The sequence below is a fragment of the Clinocottus analis genome, unplaced genomic scaffold (assembly GCF_023055335.1).
Source record: "Clinocottus analis isolate CAN_PGR_092001 unplaced genomic scaffold, fCliAna1.0.p SCAF_7, whole genome shotgun sequence".
Lineage (NCBI taxonomy): Eukaryota > Metazoa > Chordata > Actinopteri > Perciformes > Cottidae > Clinocottus > Clinocottus analis.
In genome coordinates, this window is record NW_027176229.1 from 19,927,301 (window position 1) to 19,938,112 (window position 10,812).

General features: G+C 47.7%; 1 protein-coding gene across 1 annotated transcript; it reads right to left on the reverse strand.

Annotated features, from left to right (window-relative positions):
• Positions 1–586: 586 nt before the first annotated feature.
• On the reverse strand, positions 587–2,582 carry htr1aa (5-hydroxytryptamine (serotonin) receptor 1A a). Its single transcript, XM_068605291.1, has one exon. It carries the CDS (start codon positions 2,305–2,307, stop codon positions 1,024–1,026), a length of 1,284 nt encoding a protein of 427 aa, XP_068461392.1. The 5' UTR covers positions 2,308–2,582; the 3' UTR covers positions 587–1,023.
• Between the last annotated feature and the right edge of the window lie 8,230 nt (positions 2,583–10,812).

Sequence of the window (10,812 nt, forward strand, 5' to 3'; positions counted from 1 at the left end):
GTGTTTGATGCCCTCTCCTGATTCTTCTCTTGAGCTATTTTCTTTCCTCAGACACACACACACACACACTGAAATGGGGATAGCAAGGGAGAGCTCTGGAATAAGAAGAGAGGGAGGGAGGAAGAGGAAGGGGGGGGGGGACATATATCATAAATGTAATACCAGCCTTCATTTGAGAAAAAGAATTGCTCATCTTCTTTCGCTTTGACTCTGAGATGGATTTGTTGGATTGGCAGAGGGGGTTGCTTCGTCCCCTTTTTGCTGTAAGACATCAAACGCACCATGCACTTCACAGCCTAATCGCCCATCATCATCATCATCATCACCACCATCACCATCATCGGTATGGCTTGCCGAAGCAAATTGATAAATTGCCCACTGCTTTGTTTGCTCATCAACACAGTAAATTATTCATTCATAACATGATGATGACGATGATGATGATGATGATGATGAGACAGGTCCCAAGTGAAACTGTTTTATTTAGTTTTTAGTGGCCCAGATCTCTGCTTGGCTCAGTACCTTTTGAATTGTCTAAACAAAGATGGACTCATATTTCTTAATGACAAACTTTGATTGCTTTTATTGTTTCAGTGCTACAAAGCTCATGGCGTGGGACGGAAACCCCGCGTGTCTCACGATAGGATGCATGGAATCAGCACATGACACGTGTTGCATGGCAATATAACGATGGCTGCCGTCGCATATAGGCTATATACTGTAGCTACAACACTGAACAAACATGAGCTTGTACATTAAGAGCGAAAGTTCCCGTCTTGTCTCTCTTCATCACCGGATAGTGAACCCGCGGCTTTTCTGTTGTTGTTGTTGTTTTTTTTACACGGTCCTCGGAGAACACACCGAAAAAAAGAGACTGTCCCTGAATAAAAAGTCTGGATCTCTCCCCCTCTCCATATAGTCAGCGAACACATCCTGCTGTCCGTCCATTCCCTCCACATGTAGGCAAACACACACGTGTTCGCTATGTGTGTGTGTGTGTGTGTGTGTGTGGGGGGGGGGGGGTTACCCTCTGTGGAATTTGCATCTTATGATCTTCTTGAAAGCACTTTGGAAGTCTTTGTTGAAGTAGGCATATATGATGGGGTTGAGCAGAGAGTTGGAGTAGCCCAGCCAGTTAATAACTGCGCCCAGCCAGTCGGGCATGTAGCAGCTCTCTGCACAGAAAGGCAGCACAAGTGCCACGATGAAAAAGGGCAGCCAGCAGAAGATGAAAGTCCCCATGATGATGCCCAACGTTTTGACCGTTTTACGTTCCCTCGCCAGCGCGATCTTTCTCTTCGCCCCCGAGTTCTTTTCATTCATGTGCTCGTAGCCCTGCGAGGAGGACTGAGGCGTGTTGGGCAGCGGCAGGTGCGTTTTGGAGTTGCCGATAACTTCGATTATCTCAAGTGACTCACCCTCCTCTCCGTGCTTGACCGCGCCGTTTACGCACGGAGAGCTGGGCTTCGACTCGTCGCTGCGCGGCCAGCCTTTGCCCCCGGCCTCCCCGTTGGCTTTCTTGTGGAAGATGGCCGGAGACACAGTCAAACACTTGTCGGACACTTTCTTTTTCTCGGGTTTCTTCACCGTCTTTCGAATCCGAAAGCGAGCAGCCTTGAATATTCGCCCGTACAGGACCAGCATGAGGATGAGCGGGATGTAAAAAGCCCCGAATGTGGAGTAGATGGTGTAGCCCGGGTCCTGGCTGATGATGCAGGCGTCGGGGTTCGCCCTGTCTTCGTCGCTTCTCCAGCCTAACATAGGCGGAATAGAGATGGAAAAACCAATTAGCCAAGTCACGCTTATCAAGATCGCAGCTCGCCTTGGAGTCCGTTTATTTACATAGTCGATGGGGTCCGTTATGGCCCAGTACCTGTCCAAGGCAATTGCGCACAGATGCAGGATGGATGAAGTGCAACACAGTACATCCAGAGAGATAAATAAGTCACAGATCCCTTGCCCCAGAGTCCACTTGTTCAAAACCTGGTAGAGGGCCGCCATTGGCAGAACCAGCACCGACACCATGAGGTCTGTGACGGCTAGAGATCCAATCAGATAGTTGGCCACATTCTGGAGAGATCTCTCCAGGGCGATGGCCGCCACGACGCACGCATTGCCAAATATGGAGCAGAGGATGAGGGCCCCCAGGAGCAGAGAGGTGATAATCTGGTAACTCAGCTTCACATCTGGCGGAGACCCAGAGCCCGTGCCATTCTCACTGCCGTCCCAGTCGGCGACCACGTCCACCCCGCCGGGGTAACCGCTGGTCGCGTTGCTGCCGTTGCCGCTCGTTGTTATGAAATCCATAATGCGGCCACACTGAGAGCGCAACTTTCCCAGAGCAGCGGCGTGGGGGTGGGAGGGACACGCTGGACAGATACGCAGGACCCAGTCAGCCCCTCAGACCGCTGCCGCTGCGCGTTTTACCGGGGTCCATCGGAGTTACCGCGCTCGTGCCGTCGCTCTCAGGACGCATGACGCAGAGGTGTTGGTGAGCGTGTGTGCCCGCGTGTGTCTGTGTATGTGAGTGTGTGAGGGGAGTTGTGTGAGTTGTAGCTCGTGAGTGTTGACAGCCGGGTGCGCTCACGGGTACTGCGAATCATCTGAACTCGGTGACGCCGTGAATTCATTTATACCAGCAGCTCTGGTACGTCAGACCGTGTGGAGGTCGCCCTGGAGTTTTGCGCCTCTCCTCTCCTTGTAGCTCCGTTTTTCACTGCAGACAGCCGACGAGGGCGCAGAGCTCTCCTTTCCTTTTCTATCTCCTTCTGTTTTTACTTTTTGGACTCACTGAATGTAACATTTTATGGATTTTTTTTTTAGTTTACAACTGAAATGGTAGGTGTCAGTCAGGACTAACACTTAATAGCCGAACTGAGTGATTGCAAAAATAGCATGATAGCAAAAATAAATCCATATCGACAGGATACTGCAGGTAGACATATTAACTGAGAACAGTTCTTCATTTTGTATGACTTCTTAATAACTTTTCGTTTACGCCAACTTCCTTTGTAACAGGCATTTTTTGATCAGCAAAATGTCTTCAACAGAAACTCCTTAACAAGTATAGCATTTGAGGTCGCAACTGTGGCTTTTGAACCGTACAAAAGGCAACGTGCCCAGAGCTTCGGGAGCGAGAGGTAGTTTCAGGACCAGGGACAGCGCCGCGACGGCGCAGTGAGGAGAGCTGCTGCCATCTGCTGTTTACAGCAGGTACTGCCTCTGACGACGGCCACTGTTGCGTCGGTAGTTCGAGTTTAGGGCAAAGTTTGATACTGTGGGAAGGATGAGGAAACAGGAAAGGGGTGAGCTGCCGAAACAGAGAGAGAGAGAGAGAGAGAGAGAGAGAGAGAGAGAGAGAGAGAGAGAGAGAGAGAGAGAGAGAGAGAGAGAGAGAGAGAGAGAGAGAGAGAGAGACATCCTTGAGAAAAACAATAGCTGTAAGAAAAGACAAACACTTACTTGCAGGGTGGATAGAAGTAGGGAGGAGTGCGCAGGGGTAATTAGCAGGATCATTTCACCCCAAATTATACCAACAAAAAGGAAAAATGTAAAGAACAAAGAGCAGACTCGAGTGACGACAAGCCACCAGTTACAATGCTGGGTACAATGAGTCCAACATTTGTGTCCCTGTAGACTAAATATGAAAGATGAAGGACAAACAGCATGTGTTCTCTCCCACTAAAGCTACAACAGTGGAGTCAACCCCGGCTTGACATTCTGCTCTGCATGCTCGTTGAACTTGACTAACCCTCCCTGCCTTGAGTCTCCAAATGAAAATGAGTGCTAGCTTTAGCTTAAGGCCATTTAGCTATTTCCTTTCTTCTTTTTTTACATCAATACAACATTTCCACTTCAAGTTTAGTCGCAGTCACACATGGATGTGTTTTTTCAGAGGGCAGAAGTTTGAAGATTTTGCCGGAGTGCGTAGCGTTGGCAAGCTAATGCATCGCTGCGAGCTGCACTTAATATTCAAAGTGGAGTCACTCATTAATTTAGCTCATAAAATACAAATACAAGTACAAGACTCAGTCCTATACTCCTTCTGCCTGTATGACGCTCTCTATGTCAATAGCTCTGCAACAGACAATAAGTCTGTGGTCCAAAACGTCCTTTTTTCTTCTCTAAAATCATCTGCCATGTCTTCAGGTTCTCTGGGTTGAAGGTGTTTTATCGTACTTTAATAATCTCCTCGTCGAGATTCTGATCAAAATGTGCCACCATTTCTCGATGTCTGACTCAGGGCAACGCCAGGAAAAGAAAAGCGTCTTTGTACCCTTCACAAGCACAAAATAACATGTGAATTCTCACACGCAACACACAACTAAGTATTGGGATGAATCCACAAACAAGATTCAGCGCTTGTGAAACACTGCTGGCATGAAACATGAGAACATAGATTTTCTATGCACTTGTGGCTGAAAGTGCTTTGAGTTCACTAATGATCGCATTTTCCAATAAAAAAATATCCATTTTAGGAGAGAGACACTTTTAACTTAATGTGCAGAAGAATGAATAATGCATTTAATGTATATATCACTTTTCATAATACTCAAAGACACTTTAATTGAATGCATTGAAGATATATTTAGATCCCTTTGTGATACAAGCTTCAGCTCTACTCTTGTTCTTTGTATTAAATATTTACTTAAACTTTTATATCTCAAGTGTCTGTGACATACACAGATTAACTGTTTCTTTCTGTGCTCAGAAATTATAACAATGTCTGTAAACACTTCACCAAACCTAAGCCTAAATTCTGAAGCTGTTTTTCCACTGATGAAGACTCTCCTCTTCCTTTTTATTTCCTCCATTTAAAAAACAATACAGCAATCTGTTGCAACAAAGCACCATTGAACAAGTTATCTTGCGTTCTCGAGTTCTCATGAGATGAGAAATGCATTTAAGTTTTCTGAGAGTCTAGATGAATAAAAACAATCAGACATTGAATAAAGGAAAAGTCACACACACACACACATGCACACACACACTCTCTTTCTGTACTCTGTAAACCGCAGAGTGGGGGAAAAAAGCTGACACCATGGTCGTGGTTGTGAGAAAAAAAAGGTGGCTCTGGCTTTTTCACCTTATTTTTGTGTGTATTCAGGGGTTGCATAGCGCTGTGTTTTCTATAGGTCACACGGTACAATAGTGAGGCCATGTGCACCCATTGTGATGGGGCTCACCAGGGGGACTTTGCCAACAGTGTGGAATGTCCCAGTGGGCTAACAGGGGCAGGAGAGGGCAGGCCAGAGGGCTGCAGTGCTCATCTCCTCTACACTGGAACAGTCCCGTTAGCTCTTGGAAGAAGAAGAAAAAGCTTCAAGCTATACACCCAGAAGGACTGGGAGACATCGAGGAAACTTGAGAAGAAGATGTCAGGGGAAAGACCATGCAGGCTGGCTGGTTGAAGTTGAATCCGAAGCGTTTCTGCTCGTGACCGAGGGGCTCGAAAAGCGGCGCGATGAGCTCCGTTTTGGGAGCCTCGAGTGTAAATGTGTCAGCCAGAGTTGGAGGTCGCGGAAGTGAGGATGCCGGCGAAGACGACGACAACAGCGAGTCTCGCGCTCGGTGTTTGAAAGCGGCGAGGCCTGGGCCGAGGAGCGCGGATCCGGCCGCCGAGGGAAGGCCGAGCGGCGTGGAGCAGCTGGTGAGGCCTGCCCTGCCGGGGAGGAAGGCACACAGGAAGACCTGCCGCGAGGACGGCAGAGGGAGAGGGAGAGAGGGAAACCAAGAGAGGGATGAGGAGAGGCAAAGTGTCGAACACGTACGGGGCAGGGAAAGAGGAAAACAACCACAGAGGAAGGCTGACAGAGCTGGCACTCATGGAGATGGAGCCCGGGACAGACGGGGAACAGGAAGCGCTGAAAGTTCGTCCAGCAGTAACTCTGACATCCCGTTCAACAACACTTTGGAAGTTGGCGAAGGATCAAACAACTTGCAGAGAGGATGTTCGAGTCCCAGACGTCCAAGTACCGGCTGCGCCCAGACCGTCGCCGCCAATTTAAACCCCCAATCCCCTCGGCCAGCAACGAGGGCCATGTCTTCTGCTCTCCCTCAGCCTCCCACGCAAGCCAGATCCACACCTCCGTCCCCTCAGAGGCTTTCATCCCGGACAGCGGCGGGAAACCTGCGCCGCCACCCGTTTAGTTCGTACAGAGAGGCGGATCCCTTCTGGCTGGAGGTGGGAAGCGGGGCAGCAGCCGGACGACCATCACGAAGTCCTCAGACACGCATCCGCTCAGAGCGAGGAGAGGAGGAAGAGGAGGAGGAGGAGGACGACGACGACGACGACTTGGAAGATGGCGAGGAAGGAGGCAGCGGCGTGATGGAGGCGATTGGTCAAACCATAACCTCAGCAGCGGTGCCGCCTTGTGTTCCCCTGGGGGAGAGGAGGATGAGTAAGCGAGAGAAGAACAGGATTAAGTGTCTGAGGAGGAGGCAGAGGAGACGGGAGAGGTGGAGACAAAGTCAACTGCAGGACAGCAGACAGGTGAATGACAGACACAACGGAGCGTCAACATGTCACTGAAGTCAAAGTTATTTGACCAAAAGTTTTCATTTTTTGTGTTCTAAGATGAACCGAATAGCTTGTGATTAAATCGCTGAGTGATTTATTTCTCTCTTCCCATGTCCCAATCAATACAATGCAAATAATTGATTAACTCGAGAAGCAATGCATTAGTTCTATGGGGCCACTGAGAAGAAGGAGCAATTATCCAACACCGAATAACAAACCTTTGTTTTCTTTCAGTCCCCAAATGCAACACTGCTGTCATCATGTGCAGTCTTTTTCAGCTTGCATTAGCAGGATACTTGAGAAGCTGTAAGATAGTCTTAAGTTGCTCAAATCTCAAGGCACTCCAGCCTTAAATTACCAAACTTAAAGGCCCATTTACATTTTAGGGTGGAAAGAAATCAAGTATGAGTGCTGTGTGTGCGTGTGCCTGTGTGGTACGATACAATAGGCAATCAGCCAATGCTTCTTGGGTCCACTTTTAACTGGTACTTCTGTGCATTGTGTGTGTGTACGTTCATCCCATCTACAGTCTGACTGTCGACAGTCCTATCAGCAGCCAGCTCATCTCAAAAGCCATTGTCTATGCAGTTTAAAGTGGGGTTACATCTGAATTAGTTGCATGATGAGGCTTGGGTGGAGAGCCCTTCAGAAACAAGCAGACAAAAGAGCAAATTCAGTTTTGATTGGCTGCTGCGGATCGGCTGTCACGTTGGTGGATCGAAATTATTCTGACAGCTGAATTCGAGAAAGTGAAATTGAATGAATTGCTTGGAGACACAGAATATCATTTGTTTTATTCAATGCCTCCCCGTTAAGTGTGTTATTTTTAGTTGAGATATTCCTCTCTGCCTTACATTGGAGTTGGCGCGTTAATGTATGCAAGATGTAGACACATAATGCAGATTCTGGCTCGAACAGATGCAGTTGTGTTCAATATAATGGGCTGGTTATTTCTAAACTCAAACTTCCTGCTGAGTCAAACCAACGAGAAGATTGATACCTCTCTCCTGTCTGAGAGTGGCATTGGTCTTCTAACCGAACCCTCAGTGAAGAAGCGAGTGAGCGTATTGATCCCAACTTCCCCCTTTTATTCAGTCAGAGGCAATTAAAAAGGCTCGCTTGGTCATTCATCATTATCAAGGCTTATTGAGTATGCATGCTCTTTCCTCAGTTTTATCCAACGTTGCACTTCACGTGGGCGCTGCTCACGATAAGAAACAGCATTCCTGCGATTAGTCATAGCCCTATAGGGATTTTAAGACACTTCTCAAGGGCAGATAAACAAAAGATAGATAGATAGATAGATAGATAGATAGATAGATAGATAGATAGATAGATAGATAGATACTTTATTCATCTCCAGGGGGAAATTGGTCACATTTCTAGCGTCAACATGTGTTTCACAATTTGCATATCCAACTGTGATGCTTTATTCCTTTTCTTCTTCTCAGATTTCATGTGACTTTATTGCCAACATGTCCTTATTTTTGGCGGGAATGGTTGTTTTAACTCCCCTGATAGGATTTCATGGGAGAATTTCTGAGTACAATGTCCTGCTGTCGGTGTTGCATACACTGAAAGGAAGGCCAACGGTCAGAGCCGGTGTTTTCGTCATCCAGCTCCCCACCGGAAGTGGTTTCATCCCGTGTGATGGGGAAACCATTAGTGCCGGATTGCTGGGTTACTTTATCCAGCTGTTGCACGGAAGCTGAGATGTGGTTTCAGTGGCTGCCCGTGGTTCTGCAGAGACAATTATTGCTAAAATCGTTCCAAACCACATTTGTTTCAGGTTAGCGTAACCTGCAGAAGAAAAGAAGTGAAAATGCAAGGTTTAGTCCAATTTTTTGACACGTTTACCAATGCAAACAAGACAGAGGTGACGTGATAAAGTGCGTGTTGCCAGGGGAGAGCCTCGGCGCCCGTGATTACTTGGGAGCTAAGCACTGTGTATTCTCTACTCTGCGTTAATGACACACCTTGGGAAGCAGGACTGGTGCAACACGGAAGTCCCTGGAGCTCCCCCTGGGTGAGAAAGCGGTAATTACTGTATGTACACCCCCCCCCCCCCTTGCCTTTTCAAGACTCACGCTCCAGACTCAGATCCTCTGGGTCTGCAGATGTAGGTCTGAGGAGGAGACGGGGGACCTGAGGGGCCCCGGCCGGATACTGATCTCAAAACAAGTTTTGGTACTCTCTTGCACATGAAGCTGGAAGTTATAGGACATGCTGAGTGTGGATTTAGAGGATGACGCGCCTGGAAAGGTGGACAGGTTTACTGGTGAAGAGATGAGAGAGATTAGAGCAAAGGTGTAGAGGGTGGGAGAGGAGTTATGCTGTATGGAATAAAAGGATGCATACTAGATTAAAAAGGTCAACTGAGGACAATACTTTCCAAATTGTGTCTAAACTCCTTAAGAGATGCGACACCTTTTTTTTTGAATGGAGTAAGAATTAGGGTCAACGTCAGGGTCAAACAGCTCTCTTCAGCAAACAACGTGGATGCTTTACAATGAGAAGTGAGAAAATGGAGGTATGGTAGTCGTTTCACTCTGCTGAGCTCACACCTGACGCCCTCATGTCCTCACACGTATTATTGCGGTGTGCAGGTGGGTGTCAAAGACATTTACACCCAATCCAAAGGGGTGTATTAAAGGAGAGAGTATTTTGTACACAATCTCAAGAAGGACATGAAAGAGGACACTCTCACTTGAATTTATTGCCAGCTGGTTCGACGACATCTTGTCGTGATAATGTAGGCTCAGCACCGCATATTTCTGAATTGGTATTTCTTTATTTGATGCTTAATGTGTCTGTCCGAGCCAGCTGGTACCCCACTCTGACCACAGCTCCGACAGCAGCCGCTCCTACAAAAGGAGGCTTTGAACATGGACCAATTGGATTTCAATGTTCCCAGCTTCCCTCGGGGTGCGTGCAAAAATCTTTCCGTGAGTGGGAGTTGAAGACAGGGACAAGGGACTGGGGGCCTGAGCCAGACCTTCCCAATTCCCTCGCAATACACGTTTTGGTGGACGTTACAGAGTCCCCCAGTCTGCGGCGTTTCCTGGATTCCACCCAGAGACTCTAAAAAGACTGAGTGCTCTGAGTTGTTGGTGCATAAGCACAAAAAACAGCTGCGCTCAGCTGGTGGCTCGTGAGTGCCCCCACACCTGCTCGGGACCTCTGATCCTGGGCGACTCTGGTAAAGGCTGTGTTTTTCAAGAGGGAAGGGCTCATGAGGGGGCCTCGGTTTCTCTTTTGTTTTTTTCGGGCGAGGTGTTACCACTCTTTTCCTGCCAAATCATATAGTGTCAGTGACTCGCTCTTCCTCTGGTACCACTTTGCCGTAAAAGAGACCTGACCAAGAGTTACTGCCCCTGACAACCCAGCTCCCAGGGTTCACTGGGGCAGACGTTAAGATGGTGGTTCATTGAAGGGGGCAAAAGTATTTTTATTTGTATACTTTTATGATGTAAATAGGATCGGTCATGTGTATTTTGAATCTCCTCTAAAACACACAAAACCCATCCACATATGTTTGCACGTATAAACATATCGATCTTGACATGTGCGAGGAGGTTTGCAAGAAAAGATACACACGAGCAAATACATCCATGTATCTTTCCTCTCTCTGCCTTTCCATCTCACCCAGAGTTCAACAGGGAACCCATCGAGCAGCAGCAGCAGCGAGGACGAGGACGTGAGCGCCGGTGACAAAGAAGGTTACATCTGCGCGGTGTGTCTGGATGTGTACTTCAGTCCGTACATGTGTCAACCCTGCAATCACATCTTCTGTGAACCCTGTCTGAGAACGCTGGCGAAGAACAGCCCCACCAACACCCCCTGCCCGCTGTGCAGAACAATCATCACTCATGTGTTCTTCCAGAAGGGTGAGCTAATGGGCAGAAAAGCACTTGCCATACAATTCGCATGATTAGAAATACAGATCACCTCTACTTGTGACTTTGATCACGAGCCTGGATTGAAATCTGCGAGGTGGATAAAAATACGGCAATATAAAATGTGTAGTTCGGAATGAAATAATCCATGACTGTGGGATATAACCGTTATTGCATATGCATACATGTACATTTGCAGCTCTGTGTATTCGTATGTCTGTTGTCTGTTGTACTGATGACATCTAAGCTGCAGATCCCAGCTGCAGACACCCCACAGGGAGCAGGGCAGACCTTTAGTTCAGCTCCGACCAGATGAGTCACCCAGAACGGGAACGGGAAGACGAAACCAAACACCGTCTGAACTCTGTCATTTTGTGCTTTCTGATGGGAATTGGA